Source organism: Ranitomeya imitator, chromosome 3, assembly GCF_032444005.1.
Source record: "Ranitomeya imitator isolate aRanImi1 chromosome 3, aRanImi1.pri, whole genome shotgun sequence".
NCBI lineage: Eukaryota > Metazoa > Chordata > Amphibia > Anura > Dendrobatidae > Ranitomeya > Ranitomeya imitator.
The window spans coordinates 431805546-431825110 of NC_091284.1; the positions used below are offsets into that span (position 1 = coordinate 431805546).

Below are 19565 nucleotides of genomic sequence, written 5' to 3' on the forward strand. Positions count from 1 at the left end.
TCAGGATATTTCAATGCTAGAGTCATTTGAAAGGTTGGCAACTAGATTATTAGAAGGGATGGAAGGCCTCTCAAATGAAGTCATAGGCTTGTTTAGCTTTGAAGAAAAAAACGTTACAGATGCGATCTCATTTATAAATACATTTTTGGTCAGTGAAACGGACTAGCACATGGCTTATTCCTTCCAAAGGCCTCACAAAAGACTAGGGGCACACACTACGGGTGGAAGGAAAGTGATTCTGGCAGCTAAATAGGAAAGGGTTAATTACAGTTAAAGCAGTCAGTCTGTGACTACCCCACCACAAGAGGTTGTAATGTCAGACACTTAAAAAGTGCTGTATGCTTTTCTCACAACAAATGGCATTGTGGGTTAGCTAGCAATAAAGAATGTATAGGTGGAGAAAGGTTGAACTTGATGGACCTAAGTCTTTTTTCAACATCTGGAGTTTGTATGTTCTCCCCTTATTTGCGTGGGTTTCCTCTGGGTTCTACGGTTTCGTCTCGCACTCCAAAGACGTACTGATAAGGAATTTAGATTGTGAGCTCCAATGGGGACAATGCTGATAATGCCTGTAAAGCCCTGTGGAATTAATGGCGCTATATAAGTGAGTAAAATAAATAAATTAAAAAATCTGCAACTCTGCATTATGCAATTGTCTGTTATTTTTCCCAAACCTTTAGGAACAAATGGGTTTTTCCAGTTGGAGTGTGTCTCTTCACACTGTGACTGTCCAATCAGTGCTGCCATTGACAGACTGAACAACCCACTGAAAAGAAGAATGGGAACACCAAATTACCCAACCCATTTCTAAATATTTAAGAGGAATGACAAACCGCAAGCGCTGAATTCTAGGAAAAAAAATGCTTCTGAGTAGTTAACATGGATTATATGTATTTTGCTAATCCAGGCATGTCAGGAGTGGTAACGGCTCTTCTTTAATTAATATGTAATTGCTGGGTCGTATATGTTATATATAGCCCCGCAAAGGCAGATGTACATAGTTACAAAGCCACAAATGGAATAGTGTTAGTTCTAATGATTTTTTTAACTGTCTTGTAGACAGTAGTCAAGTCAATGACTGTTTGTATACACCATGACTTTCTGTTGAGCTTCTGCTTGTGAGTATACCTAAAGAAACCCACAGCTGCATTATAAAGCATGGGGGATGCATTGTAGCAGTCTGATGTTCTGATAGTTACTTTTCGACTTTCCCTTTAGCCAATACAGCCAAGCTGCAGTCATAGACTATAGCTGTCTCCTAATGTGCAAGAGGTAAACATCCTCCAGCCCAGGAGAAAATAAATAGCAGGTGAGCGTTACTTATATGTAGTGGCTGAAAGAAACGGACATCCATCTTAATCATCAGACATAAGCAACCATAGACATACAGTATCAGCTGCATGATTACATTTTACCCAACGCAGAAATTCAGATAGAGATGTTTAAAGCAATTAGAAAACTACTTAGACTGGTTGTTCCAAATTTCATATCTGGCACCGCAGTCTATGTTTCCATGTTTTATTCATTGTTTTTGACAAGTAGAGTCACAGCTTTTGAGCAAAGCCTCCCTAAAAATAGAATGAAATATTCCGCTTTCACCGGCATCATTGAAATTGTCAATACATAAGGCTCGAAGCATAATTCAGCAAAGCTATTCTACATTTTTCGTGTGCCAATAATTTAATTTATAGCATTTATATTCTGAACCTACCATGATGTTCTCAGGAATTCAGGACGCATTTAGGAGAGCGCTCGGAACAAATGACAGTTGTTGTTTGTAGAATTTCAGAGAATTGATTGCCAGCGTGTGCCAGCTTATTATATTCTACTTTTTACATTGTAATTTATCTATAAAAATAAATGACACATTTTCATATTAGGTTCTTCTCTAATGGAGTATACAGTGATCCAGCTTGTATTAGGACTGGTTAAATAGTTATTCCTGTCGAAATGTTAAAGGGGATTTCTAGAACTTATTTAATAGCGCCCCCACCAGTAAGCTGACTGAAGAGACTATGGTTCTCCGTAAAGCACTGCATGCCTTTCATTATTTGTACCATTTTGTAGTTTCTGTGCTTGGTATTGCAGCTCAGTCCAAATCATTAAATTTTTTTTACATGGCTGTGCCTGGTAACCAATGGAGCCTTTTATTCAGCTAATCGGTGGGGGTGAGGAGTCTGCCCCCATAATTCTGATGAGACGGTAGTCCGTCAAAATCAAGATTGTATTAAACCTTTTTAAATAGTAGTAAACTGTATAAATACTGATGCTGTGTAAATGCTGTCACTCTTCTTATGCTATATAACACTTTTCTGTTATGTCCTTGTGACAACATGGATGACACGCAGATCTACATCTCTGGACCAGATATCACCACCCTACTAATCAGAATCCCTCAAAGTCTGTCCGCTATTTCATCCTTCTTCTCCGCCAGATTTCTAAAACTTAATATGGACAAAACAGAATTCATTGTCTTTCCCCCATCTCACGCGACCCCCCCATCAAACCTATCCATTACAGTAAACGGCTGCCCACTCTCCCCACTCTCCCCAGTCCCACAAGCTCGCTGCCTCAGGGTAATCCTTGACACTGATCTCGTCTTCAAACCGCATATCCAAGCCCTTTCCACTTCCTGCCTGCTTCAACTCAAAAATATTTCACGGATCCGTACATTCCTAACCCAAGAATCTTCAAAAACCCTAGTCCATGCCTTCATCATCTCTCGCCTTGACTACTGTAACCTCCTGCTCTGTGGCCTCTCCTCTAACACTCTTGCACCCCTCCAATCTATTCTAAACTCTGCTGCCCGACTAATCCACCTGTCCCCCCGCTATTCCCCAGCTTCTCCCCTCTGTCAATCCCTTCACTGGCTCCCCATTGCCCAGAGACTCCAGTAAAAAACCCTAACCATGACGTACAAAGCCATCCACAACCTGTCTCCTCCATACATCTGTGACCTCGTCTCCCGGTACTTACCTGCACGCAACCTCCGATCCTCACAAGATCTCCTTCTCTACTCCCCTATTATCTCCTCTTCCCACAATCACATACAAGATTTCTCTCGTGCATCAACCCTACTCTGGAACTCTCTACCACAACATTTCAGACTCTTGCCTACCATCGAAACCTTCAAAAAGAACCTGAAGACCCGCCTCTTCCGACAAGCCTACAACCTGCAGAAACCACCGATCGACCAAACCGCTGCACGACCAGCTCTATCCTTACCTACTGTATCCTCACTTATCCCTTGTTGATTGTGAGCCCTCGCGGGCAGGGTCCTCTCTCCTCCTGTACCAGTTGTGACCTGTATTGTTTAAGATTATTGTACTTGTTTTTATTATGTATACCCCTCCTCACATGGAAAGCGCCATGGAATAAATGGCGCCATAATAACAAGTACTAATAATAACATAAAGGCTCTTCTACATTGTTGTACTATGGGTCTGAGTTGTATACAGTTTTAATACAGCCTACGTAAAAGATCTGTAGGTCCATAGTATACCTCGAAGTTTGTCTGATTTTATACAGGCACAGAGGTTCTTAGGCTAGAGCTATATGGCGACATGTCAGTGGAATTGCAGTGTTACGTGATATCTCATCTGATGATTTCCTATGGTGTTTCACTGTGACCTGCAATCTATTGTGACAAATGTTTCCAAATATGTTGGATTTTCTAAATCTGGTCACAAGTTTCACTTATCATATTCTTCAATGCAAATGACATGTGACTGCAACTTGTGAGCGACTTCTCTGCAATTGGGCCCTTTTTTTACATCAAAATCACAGCTCTAAAATAGCCACAGAACAACAAGTCACAGATAAGTTGCGCAGCTGTTTTTGTTGCCAACTTATCTGAAAATTGAGACTCATGGCTTGTAGCCCATTCCTTATTTTTAGTTTTGTTCTGATCAAAAACATTCTTTTTGAGAGACAATGGAGGCTCCAAATATCTGCACTTCTAATAAGAAGCTGTAGAGACACTGTAAGGACCTATGTGGCCTAAATCTTCCCCAGTTTGACTGCATGATTGACCATTTCCACATATCGTAAAGGTACAGTCATGGCCAAAAGTATTAACACCCCTGCAATTCCGTCAGATAATACTAATTTTCTTCCTGAAAATGATTGCAAACACAAATTGTTTGGTATTATTATCTTTATTTAATTTGTCTTAAATGAAAAAAACACAAAAAGAATTGTCCTAGAGCCAAATTGGATATAATTCCACACCAAACATAAAAAAGGGGGTGGACAAAAGTATTGGCACTGTTCGAAAAATCATGTGATGCTTTTCTAATTTGTGTAATTTACAGCACCTGTAACTTACCTGTGGCACCTAACAGGTGTTGGCAATAACTAAATCACACTTGCAGCCAGTTGACATGGATTAAAGTTGACTCAACCTCTGTCCTGTGTCCTTGTGTGTACCACATTGAGCATGGAGAAAAGAAAGAAGACCAAAGAACTGTCTGAGGACTTGAGAAACCAAATTGTGAGGAAGCATGAGCAATCTCAAGGCTACAAGTCCATCTCCAAAGACCTGAATGTTCCTGTGTCTACCGTGCGCAGTGTCATCAAGAAGTTTAAAGCCCATGGCTCTGTGGCTATGTTCCCTAGATGTGGACGGAAAAGAAAAAATGACAAGAGATTTCAACGCAAGATTGTGCAGATGTTGGATAAAGAACCTCGACTAACATCTAAACAAGATCAAGCTGCCCTGCAGTCCGAGGGTACAACAGTGTCAACCCGTACTTTCCGTCAGCGTCTGAATGAAAAGGGACTGTATGGTAGGAGACCCAGGAAGACCCCACTTCTTACCTCGAGACATAAAAAAGCCAGGCTGGAGTTTGTCAAAACTTACCTGAAAAAGCCTAAAACATTTTGAAAGAATGTTCTCTGGTCAGATGAGTCAAAAGTAGAGCTTTTTGGGCAAAGGCATCAACATAGAGATTACAGAAGAAAAAAAGAGGCATTCAAAGAAAAGAACACGGTCCCTACAGTCAAACATGGCAGAGGTTCCCTGATGTTTTGGGGTTGCTTTGCTGCCTCTGGCACTGGACTGCTTGACCATGTTCATGGCATTATGAAGTCTGAAGACTACCAACAAATTTTGCAGCATAATGTAGGGCCCAGTGTGAGAAAGCGGGGTCTCTCTCAGAGGTCATGGGTCTTCCAGCAGGACAATGACCCAAAACACACTTCCAAAAGCACTAGAAAATGGTTTGAGAGAAAGCACTGGAGACTTCTCAGGTGGCCAGCAATGCGTCTAGACCTGAATCCCACAGATCACCTGTGGAGAGATCTAAAAATGGCAGTTTGGAGAAGGCACCCTTCAAATATCAGGGATCTGGAGCAGTTTGCCAAAGAAGAATGGTCTAAAATTCCAGCAGAGCATTGTAAGAAACTCATTGATGGTTACCGAAAGCGGTTGGTCGCAGTTATTTTGGCTAAAGGTTGTGCAACCAAGTATTAGGCTAAGGGTGCCAATACTTTTGTCTGACCCATTTTTGGAGTTTTGTGTGAAATGATCAATGTTTTGCTTTTTGCTTCATTCTCTTTTGTGTTTTATCATTTAAGACAAATTAAATGAAGATAATACCAAAGAATTTGTGTTTGCAATCATTTTCAGGAAGAAACTGAGTATTATTTGACAGAATTGCAGGGGTGTCAATACTTTTGGCCATGACTGTACATCAGTTCATATGCTGTCTAGTGCTCTATGAAGGAGCAAATGGATCATGGAAGAAGATACAGTCATATCTTGTACATACCTTCCAACCTGTGTTTAGTGAGTACTCCAACACTGTGGTACAAGGTGGAGTGGATAGTAGAAGCAGAGTGATGGGAAACAGCAAACAGTGGAGCTGTGAAATGGAGGTAACATACATAGTAACATAGTAAGGCCGAAAAAAGACATTTGTCCATCCAGTTCAGCCTATATTCCATCATAATAAATCCCCAGATCTACGTCCTTCTACAGAACCTAATAATTGTATGATACAATATTGTTCTGCTCCAGGAAGACATCCAGGCCTCTCTTGAACCCCTCGACTGAGTTCGCCATCACCACCTCCTCAGGCAAGCAATTCCAGATTCTCACTGCCCTAACAGTAAAGAATCCTCTTCTATGTTGGTGGAAAAACCTTCTCTCCTCCAGACGCAAAGAATGCCCCCTTGTGCCCGTCACCTTCCTTGGTATAAACAGATCCTCAGCGAGATATTTGTATTGTCCCCTTATATACTTATACATGGTTATTAGATCGCCCCTCAGTCGTCTTTTTTCTAGACTAAATAATCCTAATTTCGCTAATCTATCTGGGTATTGTAGATCTCCCATCCCCTTTATTAATTTTGTTGCCCTCCTTTGTACTCTCTCTAGTTCCATTATATCCTTCCTGAGCACCGGTGCCCAAAACTGGACACAGTACTCCATGTGCGGTCTAGCTAGGGATTTGTACAGAGGCAGTATAATGCTCTCATCATGTGTATCCAGACCTCTTTTAATGCACCCCATGATCCTGTTTGCCTTGGCAGCTGCTGCCTGGCACTGGCTGCTCCAGGTAAGTTTATCATTAACTAGGATCCCCTAGGTGTGCTATGCTTCAATAATGCTGAGTACCACAGTTGCTGAGTCTAGACATGAGCGAATATCGTTGGATCCCTCCTCATTCAGCTCGCTAATAGCGCTTACCGAATAGTTGCAGCGGGAACCCGGATACCTGGAGCGCTCCCGATAAGCAGGTGTTGGGCGCCGCAGCTGCATGTGTCGCGGCTCTGTGATTGTCACAATACATGTATGGAGAGCCTGTCACACAGCCGCGACACATGCAGCTGCGGCGCCCGACATCTGCTTATCGGGAGCGCTCCAGGTATCCAGGTTCCCGCTGCAACTATTCGGTAAGCGCTATTAGCAAGCCGAATGAGGAGGCATCCGACGATATTCGCTCATGTCTATTTCTGACTCTTCCACATAGCGGACTGTATCCCTGTGTAAAATCTGCAAGATTTTCTCCATTATCTCTGGATTCCCGAGAGAGGAAAGATGAGTGATGATTGCTTCATTCTTCTCTTCACGTATAATTCATGTCAGTGTGCATTCAGCCACCAGAGCTTCCAGGACCTCCACTCAAACTGTATAATTCATTTCATCTATAATTAAAAGAGTACCCCAGATGTGGATGGAAAGGGTCAGGAAAAGACAGCAATGTTTCACTTTACAAGATCAGCCAGAAATGTTTCTTGACAATCAGCAACATCTCCTGCTCACAGTTCAGTACATGATTATATAGGCCCTCTTCTGTTCTACGTGGCGGATATGTGTAATAAAGGAGATTTTTCGACTCTTCCTTTATTGGGTTATAGAGAGAGTAGAATTATTTCTATCGCTACTATTCTAACAAAACACCTGATTTGCAGAATACTGAAGACCCCGCAGGAATGCTCTTGAGCATAATATATAATTTATTGCTCCTATCAGCTCATACCCTTTTTAAGCACCCAGCATATCACCATCCAAAGAGCAAAGCTATCTGTTATCTTCCCTCCTGACAGATACACCCCAGCACGATTAGAAGAATGATTAATTTCTTTCTATGAACCGAGTAGGGAACTTTGACAAGAAGATTATTCATAGTACATGAAAACTATATGAAAAGGTCCATAGTAAGCAATGTCTACTTTTATACAGTCTTTCATTCTGTACTTGTTAAAATAATAGTGAAATTATCATTTTCCTGCATAGAGATACTTTAATAATTTGGCCAATTTGAGGAGTCAGCGTGGCATGTGCAGTGATGTATTTCACAAATACTTTTGGTCCAGAGTTAACGAAAGTCCACACGTAATTCTACCATTTATACAAAATTCTAAATTGTAGCATCTTTTGGACTGATTCTAGCTGCAGCAAGTTTTCCAGTTGCGGCCACATTTTACACATCTTTGCTTAAATATATTTGTAGCATTTGTCTTTTCTTTGTAACGTGTTATGTTATACTACTGAACATCTTATGTTTATAGCCAATGGCAGTTCAAGTGTAACATTGTGAATGCCTACACAGTATCTCTGCACATTGTCCCTATATAGTGCCTCTACACTGGTGTCTCTACACAGTGTGCTTATACAAATCCCCTACACTGGTGTCCCTATACAGTGTCTCTGCACAGTGTCTCTATACAGTGCTCCTACACTGATGTTCCTATACAGTGTCTCTATACAGTGCTCCTACACTGGTGTCCTTTCACAGGGTCTCTATACAGTGTCTCTACACAGTGTCCTTATGCAGTGCCCCTACACTGGTGTCCCTATACTGTGTCTCTGCACAGTATCTCTATCCAGTGCTCCTACACTGATGTCCCTTTTCAGGGTCTCTATACAGTATCTGTATGCAATGTCCCTTCACAGGGTCTTTATACAATGTCTCTACACAGTGTCCTTATACAATGCCCCTACACTGGTGTCCCTATACAGTGTCTCTACACAGTGTCCTTATACAATGCCCCTACACTGGTGTCCCTATACAGTATCTCTACACTGGTGTTCCTATACAGTGTCTCTTCACAGGGTCTCTATACAGTGTCCTTACACAGTGTCCTTACTCAGTGTCACTACAGTGTCCTTATACAGAGTCCCTACATGGTGTCTCTATGCAGGGTCCCTACACAGTGTCCCTACATAGTGTCTCTACATGGTGTCTCTATACATTGTCTCTATACAGTGTCAATTTACATTGTTCCTACACAGTGTCTATACAGCGTGCCCACACAGTGTCTCTACACATTGTCTCTATACAGTACCCTATACGGTGTCTCTATACAGAGTCCCTACACAGTGTCTCTATGCAGAGTCCCTACACAGGGTCCTTACACATTGTGTCTCTACACAGTGTCTATGCAACATGCCCTCACAGTGTCCCTACAAAGTGTCTCTATACAGATTGATGCTGGAAGCACTGATTGCATGTTGTTACTGATAATTTACTGGTAGGAATAAAAGGAAACATAGACCTCTAAAAAACATGCTGCAGAATTGTTATTACATAGGAAATGCAATTATTTACTAAAACATATATATCAGGAATGCTAACAGAATTCCATGGGTCCAAATCAAAGCTTGTTCAAAGTGTTCTGAAGACTTTCATCTAATGTGTATGGAGGCCCAAAGAACACTTCCAGGACATCTTGAGTAGGAAGTATTCATATGGTTTTAGAGGGTCTTTTAAAGGGAACCTGTCAGCAGGATTGTGCACAGTAACCTACAGCCACTGTAAGGTCGGCGCAGTTATACTGATTACAATGATCCCTTGGTTGATGAAATCCGTCTTGTGGTTGTTGTGTAATCTTTATTTTTAGTTTTGTGTTAATGAAATGCCCGTGCCTCGGGGCAGCCTGTGGGGGTCTTCATGTGGTGCTCTGATTAGGTATTCATAATGCAGACTGCTGACAGGTCACTGAACCCTCACTGACCTGCCCCCTAGTTTGCATAATGAATATCTGTACATACTTAAAAAAAAAAAAACTTCTGCAGGCAGGTGCCTGCGCTGCAGCATAATCGCATATTTAGTGTGCAAATAATACATTTTATTCCAGTATTCCTCCGTTGCCATCTTGGAGGAAGAACTTTGTTTTCTTCTCCAGCAAGATGGTGCCACCTGCACCTGCGCAGTAGCAGCTATCAGATCACAGCTATATACACCGATAGCTGCTACTGCGCAGGCGCGGTGGGTGTCATTTTCAAATTGAAAATATATGTATATATAATATTCATTGTGTAAACTAGGGGGCAGGTCAGTGAGGGATCAGTGACCTGTCAGCAGTCTGCATTATGAATATATAATCAGAGCACTACATGCAGACCCCCCACAGGCCGCCCCGGGGCACGAGCATATCATTAACTGAAAATAAAGATTACACAGCAACCACAAGACTGATTTCATCAACCAAGGTATCATTTTAATCAGTATAACTGCACCGACCTGACACTGTCTGTAGGTTACTGTGCACAATCCTGCTGACAGGTTCCCTTTAAGGACCCCCATTCAACTGAACCACACAATATTAGTGCCATTGGCTGACAGTTGAATATTTTTTGGGGCCTCCCAACCTACCCCCGACAGATGATGTCCTGGGAGATAAGGGTCCGGCAGTTTGAATTTTACGTCCAGTGCAACAGTGGTAAAAGAAGGTTTCCATGGGAGAAAAAATATAATTGGCCTATTCTTAGGATTGGCTAGCTATGTTTAATTGGTGCCGTCCTCCCACCCAGACCCCCAGCAATTAGGGCAATAAAGGGGCTATCAGGAATGTTGCAGTCCCTTTAAACAAGCACACAGGGCTGATCTGTATAGGAAATGGGGATAATTTTACCGAAAGTAACATTGTAGTATTTTTTTTTCAAACACTGGAGAGAAAAAAGGATTGTTGTCTAAAGGGGTTACAAAGAAATTGAAAAAAAAACTAGTTTAAGAGCAGGAAATGTGCATTAATAAAAAAAAAAAACTATCTCACCTGTAATATGCAGTGTTGATACTGTGGTGGTTCCTCTTCATGTGCCATGCGTGTGCAGGATCACGTCATACATGCAGTGTTCATCTTTTCAGGAATTGATTGGCTGCAGCAGTCACATGACTGTACGGCTTGTCGCTGCTGCTGCTGCTGCAAAGTAAATCACTGCTATTAGATTATTTTTTCATTGTAGCATTTCTGCTTTCAAGTTAATATTTTCACTCCATAACAATCTCTTTAATGAGATTATAGTCAAGGTGTGTAGGAATAATTCCTAGAGTAATCTGATTATGCCCCTGTTTTGTTATGTCTCCCTGCGTGAATGCATTACAATTTCTTTATTGGTGCTTTGTTAGTTTTGTTTTACTTCTAGTGTGCCTTAATGGGCCGGAGAAGGTAAGTATCGGGATGCAGAAACTCTTCTCTCTTTTACTTAATGAGTATTCTCCGAGCTTTCAGCAGGTTAAGAATTTAAAGGAAGAGAAGAGCAGAGATCCGGTTATCCCTAGGGAACTTTGCTAGTATTGGATCTGACATCACAGCCTGAGGTTTAGGTCAGTTAGAGACTGTTTCCATGGCAACGGTAATTGCATTTTGGAGCGAGCAGCATTTGGGGACACTAGGATTGCTTTCTCCTTCCCATGTATCAGAGAGTAGAACTGTCTGAGCAGCAATTTATTGCATTTGTTGTGAATCCATCTAATGATCCTTTCTATCGCATGCTGTATTTAGATCCTCCGTGCAACCCTTCCTATATTATGTTTGTATATGGGTCACAATTTAGGGTCATGCGTCATAAATTGTTTATTTTGTTTCACTGAATTTTTTTAAAATTATTTAAAATGAAATGGAATAGAAATAATCATTGATGCTACTTTCAATCGAAGCAATTCTGTTTCTCAATGCTTTTTGATTTTTGCATGGCTATCTATCCTATCCATTTCACCTAATCCGGCTCTCAAGATTTATAGCAATAACATAAATATTATAATGGAATAATAACATTAACTTGTGCCACTGTGCCAGTCAGTAAAATGGTCTGCTACGTGTATAGATGCAGAAAGCTTTAACTTGGCATGTGTGAGCAGGTCGCGGGATGCAGTGATGGACAGGAGGCAGAACAAGAATTAACAGGTTTATTAAAGGGAACACAGCAAAATAGTTCCGGGACATAGTGAGCCGGCGCATGCGCACTAATGCTTTTTGGCTTTGCCGCAGTTGGGCAAAGCATACAGCGCATGCGCAAGGCAAGATTGCCTTGTGCAGGCGTGTACTACGGAGGACAAAGAATGAACTTCAATCCAATATTGCAGCCAGCATGCAGCCAGCGGGTAAGGAAAGGGTGAATCAAACACCCGAAAACTCCGCCCATATGACCGAAAACTGGTCCCGCCAAATTCAGGTGACAGGTTCCCTTTAACAAAGGGGTTTCTCCATGCAGGGAGTATGGCAGGGGGAAAAGGCCCAGTATAAGGGCAGGTTAATGTAACAATGGCAATAGGCAAAGCAACTGTTAATGAGAGGTTAAACTTATCAGTCCGACGGCTTCTTAGATGCACAGTCCTAATACTTAACAGTGGCGCCTTCGCAACTGGCGCATGATGATCCCGGGGTAGTCCAGAAGAAGTTGCAGATCCAGTTCCTAACGGTCGCAACAAGTCCACGCTGGCCCGAGCAGGGTCTTGTGTCTGGATTTGCCGTGAGGAGTGAAGAATAGTCTATGATACTGCCCGAGCGTGGTTTGGCTTTGCAGAACACTACGGGTGAGGTACGACACAGTTCTATGAAAGTCACCCTGTCTGTCTCAGGTGGTATGTGCACAGCGGCCCAGAGCCTCTGGCACTTTTCGATGTGGGAGCCAGCGGGCACCCTGTAGGTCTCTGCTCAGTCACTGTACTTGACAGTCGGGGGTCTATAGTGCGGGCCTGCGCTGTCACATTGCTCATACCAACCTTCCCGTGCTGCGCAGGCTGTCTTTCTGCCAAGTCTCCTGCTCTCTTCCCGCGCACAGCCCTTTTATATCAGACACACCCCCTGTTGAACAGTGCAAAGGTGGGTCTGAGTCAGAAAGCTTTCCCCCTGGCAACAATGGTAACAGCCCCAACAGTTTCGGAACTGGCGCAAGAAAGGTACCCCCGGTCCGGTTCATCTTCTTACATTCTTACACATTCATGCCATGATGCGCCTGATCCTCTATGGCATTTGATGTGTTAAAGAGAATCTGCCATCAAAAAATGACTTATTATTTAAATTCATTTTTGTGTACCATAATTTTTTTTAATGTTTGGCAATGTTTGTTTTTCCATATCACAATTTTTATATATATATATAAAAAAAAAGTCATTATGCATTTTCCACAGTGACCAATTCGGATATTTTTGAATCTAACTTATTGGGGTCGATTCATCAACATTTTTATGCCAAAAAAGTTGTAAAATTTGGGTTAAATGGGGAGGTCAATCGGCTCTGCTAATATGGGGAGGGCTAGGGAGAAGCTGAGATGGAGCGTGACCGCACATGCCTGTCAAATTCACTAAATTTGCTATCGTTTTGTACCCCCAGAAATCCTACTCCACTCCTTGATTGGAGTGCCATTTCTTGCATGACCCGCGGAGGTGCATGCCGCTCAGAATATGTGCCAAATTAACTAAGTAGTGTGCGCCTCTTAATGAATTTGGCAATTTCAACTCAATCAAGACTGGCACTGTGCACACATAGAGTACACAAGTCTTCATTAATTGGCCCAATTGTTGTATTAGGAAGTTCACATTTAGCAACAGTGAACATATTCTGGCCCTATCTTTTGTAATTTACATGTGCAGAGGTCTTTATGAAGATAGTGGGAGTAGGGTCAGCCGTGACATTGCCAATTGTGACTGGTGGATCCTGTGTTATCAGCTGTGTATAGTGTTTCTTCACTGGAATCCTGTCTCTGCTAATAAGTAGCCTGTTGAAAACTGTTCCTGAAACGATGGCAGTTATGAGTCTAAACAAATCCCACGGGCTTGTGTGAACGAAAAGTTAATCACGGATGCAAGTGACTTCTAATGAAGTATTTTTTTTATTGATGGCCAGGAAAATTATAGTGTTTGCCCACAAATGTCTTTTTGACCCTTATCCAGCTAGTATTTCGCATTGTTTAATCAACATCACAAAAAGATATGGTAAAGCACTTTTCTCAGTCTGCTTCTAAAATTTTAAGCCGCCAGAATTAATCACTTTGTATCATGAGCAAAGCAATAATCATTAATTATTGACTTAATTATCATTACGTGCATGGCCTTCCATCATGTCAATAGCTGCTCTGCCAGGAAACAGCTGATGAATGTGAGTCCAGCTGCTCCTATCCCCAGTGATCACCTGTTATTACTGGGGAAATTTGGCACAGGAGACTTTAGCACTGTAGTATTACACAGCACCGAGTCAAATCGATGCTTGCACAGGGCCTTTCAGAGACTTTCTGAAGCACTTTACATTCATTTGTAAAGAAGGGGTTTGTTCATATGCCTTAATATGGCAAATGGAAAGGAGTTACCTTGATGAGTTCATCTTTTGTGAAAAAAAAATATATATATAATTTTTCCTTGGAAAAAAAGGCTCCTATACTCATTTTGTCAGTGTGATTAATTTAAAATCCTATTCCCTACAATGTAGCACTGCTGTATAGAATATTCAGCAAAATGTGAATGTATCCTATCTACAGTGGGTACGGAAAGTATTCAGACCCCTTTAAATTTTTCACTCTTTGTTTCTTGGTAAATTCAAAAAAAGTTCATTTTTTCTTATTATTGTACGCTTTGCACCCCATCTTGACTGAAAGAAGAAACAGAAATGTTTGTAAATTTATTAAAAAATAAAAACTGAAATATCACATGGTCATAAGTATTCAGACCCTTTGCTCAGTATTGAGTAGAAGCACCTTTTGAGCTAGTACAGCCATGAGTCTTCTTGGGAATGATTCGACAAGTTTTTCACACCTGGATTTGGGGATCCTCTGCCATTTATCCTTGCAGATCCCTCCAGTTCTGTCAGGTTGGATGGTGAACGTTGGTGGACAGCCATTTTCAGGTCTCTCCAGAGATGCTCAATTGGGTTTAGGTCAGGGCTCTGGCTGGGCCAGTCAAGAATGGTCACAGAGTTGTTCTGAAGCCACTCCTTTGTTATTTTATCTGTGTGCTTAGGGTCATTGTCTTGTTGGAAGATGAACCTTCGACTATATCTGAGGTCCAGAGCACTCTGAAAGAGGTTTTCATCCATGATATCTTTGGACTTGGCCGCATTCATGTTTCCTTCAATGGCAACCAGTCGTCCTGTTCCTGCAGCTAAAAAACACTCCATAGCATGATGCTGCCACCATCATATTTCACTGTTGGGATTGTATTGGACAGGTGATGAGCAGTGCCTGGTTTTCTCCACACATACCGCTTAGCATTATCACCAAAACATTCTATCTTCATCTCATCAGACCAGAGTCTTATTTCTCATAGTCTGGGAGTCTTTCATTTTGTTTTTTAGCAAACTCAATGCTGGCTTTCATATGTCTTGCACTGAGGAGAGGCTTCCGTTGGGCCACTCTGCCATAATGGCCCGACTGTTGGAGGGCTGCAGTGATAGTTGATTTTGTGATAGTTGACTGCATCTCTGAAGCTCAGCCAAAGTGATATTGGGGTTCTTCTTTACCTCTCTCACTGGACTGTCAGGTCTAGGAAGACTTCTGATGGTCCCAAACTTCTTCCATTTAAGGATTATGGAGGCCACTGTGCTCTTAGGAACCTTGAGTACTGCAGAAATTATGTTGTAACCTTGCCCAGATCTGTGCCTTGCCACAATTCTGTCTCTGAACTCCTTGGCCGTTCCTTTGACCTCATGATTCTCATTTGGTCTGACATGCACTGTGAGCTGTGAGGTCTTATATGGACAGGTGTGCGCCTTTCTAAATCAAGTCCTATCAGTTTAATTACACACAGCTGGACTCCAGTGAAGTAGTAGAACCATGTCAAGGAGGATCACAAGGAATTGGCAGCATGTGACTTAAATATGAGTGTCTGGGCAAAGGATCTGAATTCTTATGACTGTGCTATTGCAGTTTTTCTTTTTTATTACATTTGCAAAAATTTCTACATTTCTGTTTATTTTTCAGTCAAGATGGGGTGCAGAGTGTACATTAATGTGAAAAATGAACTTTTTTGAATTTACCAAATGGTTGCAATGAAACAAAGAGTGAAAAATTTACTTTCCGTACCCACTGTAGAAATTGTGAAAAGAAAAAAACAATTTTTTCAAAGAGGTTGTCTCATAAACAATATACACTTTCAATAGATCTTGTAATAATAATAAGTTCCACAATTGGATTTTTAAATAAATGTCCCTGTGCTGAGATAATCTTATAAATGTGCCCCTGCTATGTACTGTGTAATGGCTGTGTCTGACCGTACAGGAAAATGGTCTGATCATATCACATCTCCTGGGCAGGGGGCAACTCAGAAAGAGAGTATGCTGACAGGACAGCATGGGATCACTGCTGCTGGTTTCTGTAAGGAAGGACATGTCACTGCCTGTTTAAAAGCATATTTTGCCTCTCAAGAAATCATTATTTGTGATCCCATGCTTTCTTTTGCTCCCCCCTGCCCAGGATCTGTGATATGATCAGACCATGTCCCTGTACGGTCAGGCACAGCCATTGCACAGTACACAGCAGGGGCACATTTATATCTCAGCACAGGAGTATCTTAGCACATTTAAATGTTGAACTGGTTTTTATTCTAAGATCTAATACCGTAATTAAAATGTACTTTATTCCTGGAGCAACTCCTTTAAATATTTTTAAAGGGGTTGGCCACTACTTTACAAGTCCCTTTTATGGAAACTAACTCATATTGATAAGCACTTTACTTAAATACCATGCTTTCCCAAATTCTTTTCTGTAATTTGAACTGCTCCTCTGGTCACATGATCTCTGACTGAGAATCACATGACTTTCTGTGATAGCACATAAATATCTCCCTGGGTTCCTGGCTCTGGAAACTAGTGTGGGCATGGCTTGCTGTGCGGGTGAGCGGCGATGCATTCAGCAGAGCGCACACTGCCCCTGTGCATTCTGCTACAGCTGTCTAGAGTCTGATGTGTGGGTTTGGCTTGTTGTGTGGGTGGGGATAATGAGGCAGAGGTCCAATGCTCCTAGGCATACTTCTTCACACCCAGCTCTTCCTGCAGACACATCTCTCTCTTGTATCTGTATGTATACAGAAGGCCCAAGATATTGTGCATATACTGCTCACTCTCTCTCTATCCATCCATCCATCCATTAGTCAACACGGGGGAGTAGGGAAAAATCTTTATTGCCACGACTGCTCTTCCGGTCCTTTGTTCATTACGACTATTCACTATAGCAGTGTCCTATACAGGAGATCCTGCTGATGCTGGGAGTGATGTTGGGGAGGACTGGGAGGGTTTTGGGCCGAGTTACAGTGGGCAAGGGATAGTGGGAAATGTAGTCAAAAGGCAGCAAAGGAACCTGAAGAGGAATTGATGGCTTTGATAGCAGAGCTGATGACAGGTCGCAGTAAAAGGTATAAGCAACATGAAACTGGCTAAAAAAGGTATTTTGAGTTACAGTGGGAAAAAAAGTATTTAGTCAGCCACCAATTGTGCAAGTTCTCCCACTTAAAAAAGATGAGAGAGGCCTGTAATTGACATCATAGGTAGACCACAACTATGAGAGTCAAAATGAGAAAACAAATCCAGAAAATCACCTTGTCTGATTTGGCAAGATTTATTTTGTATATTATGGTGAAAAATAAGTATTTGGTCACCTAAAACATGCAAGATTGCTGGCTCACAGACCTTTAACTTCTTCTTTAAGAGGCTCCAAAGCATTTCTTAAGCATACTACAATAAATCATCACACCACAAAGTTGAGTGCAAGGTTTAATTATACTATTGAACGGCTTGGGCAACCTACCTTAGCACCTCTTATAGTAGTGCTCACGGTGTTTCTTTACTTACAGAAAACATTGACCTCTGTCATTGCCAACAAAGCATATATAACAAAATATTGAGATGAACTTTTGTTAATGACCCAATACTTATTTCCACCATAATTTGCAAAATAAATCTTGCCAAATCAGACAAGGTGATTTTCTGGATTTGTTTTCTCATTTTGACTTTCATAGTTGTGGTCTACCTACCTACCTACCTACCTACCTATGATGTCAATTACAGGCCTCTCTCATCTTTTTAAGTGGGAGAACTTGCACTATTGGTGGTTGACCAAATACTCTTTTCCTCCACTGTGTATAGGGGCATTATACTGAAGCATTTATGGCAAACACAGTAACTGAGTTAGAGTAGTGGGCAACCTCTTTAAGTTAGGACAGCTTTGTCATTTCTTCACCCATTTCCTTGTACTAACCTATTTACGGTAACACCAAATATGGCTTTGCTTTATTTTTACCTTTTTGTACCTTTTCTTGTAAGCACTGTAATTTTATAAATCTTTAATAAGTTTGATACTTGTATGCTCTAAAGAATCCATAGCCTTTCAGAGAGTGTGTGACATTATTTTTTATTGTCAGGTGGTAGCATATTTTGGGGACTTATCACCCCATGTGTTTGATGACTGATGAGTGATGGCAGCATGTTGTGTAGCAGGGGTGTGTGGAATGTGTCCGGATATGATTTATGCTCACTTTGTAGCCTAGAACATAGGTTAAGTGCTGGATTGAATGAGAGGAGATAAATTAACCCTTGCAGGCTCATCCCACGCCACGTGCTGAGAGGTGTGTATGTACGTTACACTTTTATTAATTAATCCAAAAGCAAAATACCTAGGCCACTTTAGGGCTCTAAGAAAGTTGCTTGATTACTTCTGAGTGGGTTTCCTCCGGGTTCTCCGCTTTCCTCTCACATTCCAAAGACATACTGATAGGGAATCTAGATTGTGAGCCCCAATGGGGACAGCGACGATAACGTGCGCAAACTGTAAAGCGCTGCGGAATATGTTAGCGCTATACAAATAAAGATTATTATTAGCAGAAAACTCTGGTTGTTTCCTGTTTGCTTGCCTTCTCTTTGTATCCAGTGTTCCACAATGCACATATATATAACTTACATAAGAAAAGCTAACCTAGAAGGCAGTGGGAATACAGAAACATAATCAAAATTATACTTCACGTCTCAATTGTGTTTCTCTCCTGGATCCCAAATAATTTTCTAGTATGAACTATTTTTTTATCATCATCATAGTATTCCCGCTGTTTCATTGCATGGTAATCTCATTTTTGTTTATATTTTGCTTACGCTCAGTAAAGAAAATGAATTCCGTCCGCATTGTTTAATAATACATCTAATAGCAGCTTACCGTCCGCAATACTCCTAAGGTGTGTCTGTAATTACATTACAATGTGCATAATAGCTCCTCACGCTGCCAGAGCTAATTTTCCAATTAGCTGTTACAATTTGTTCCCTTTGGGGTGTGCGGCAATCTCTCGCTGTGTTTTACACATGGTCAGTTCTCCCAAATCCCTAATATATGAGAATTGACTTCTCTGTCTGCAATGGAAGCCTTCATAATGTAGCTTGTGCTGCTTGGTTGGCAGCGTTGGTCACTGTCTTGCAGAAAAGCAGATTAGTACAGCTCTTCCTCCATTAAGCCGTCAGTATTAATTTAACAGAGCGGCTCAGAGCATGGAGACTATTTCCAGTTACTGTTCTGTTTCAAAGGTGTGTGAAAGATAAGGAATAAACGTTAGCTTAAATGAATCTGTTTGCATTTTTTTACAGGAAACATAAGAGCTGTAAGGAGGCATTGCAATGTCGATTTGCAATAATGGTGCCAGAATTCCATCACCACAGGAAGCTGCCAATGGTGTTACCCAGCCCAGTGCCTCGGGCACCTGGCATAAATCAGAAGAAGAAGCAAGAGCTGCAGAGCCCAACCTTGTGAAGAAGGCCCACAGAGAAATTTTGGATCATGAGCGGAAAAGGAGGGTAGAACTAAAGTGCATGGAGCTGCAGGAAATGATGGAAGAACAGGGGTAAGTCATTATCCACTGGCAGCCATATGA

The 19565-nt window shown here is 41.6% G+C and overlaps 1 protein-coding gene across 2 annotated transcripts in view; it reads left to right on the top strand.

The window, feature by feature from the left end:
- The window catches only part of SRRM3 (serine/arginine repetitive matrix 3), a 777290-nt gene that overhangs the window by 366623 nt on the left and 391102 nt on the right, over positions 1–19565 (top strand). For both annotated transcript variants that reach the window (XM_069757291.1, XM_069757290.1), the window contains exon 4: positions 19282–19535. In XM_069757291.1, coding sequence (XP_069613392.1) covers positions 19312–19535 — 224 coding nt within the window. In that variant the 5' untranslated portion in view covers positions 19282–19311. The remainder of the gene's footprint in view (positions 1–19281; positions 19536–19565) is intronic.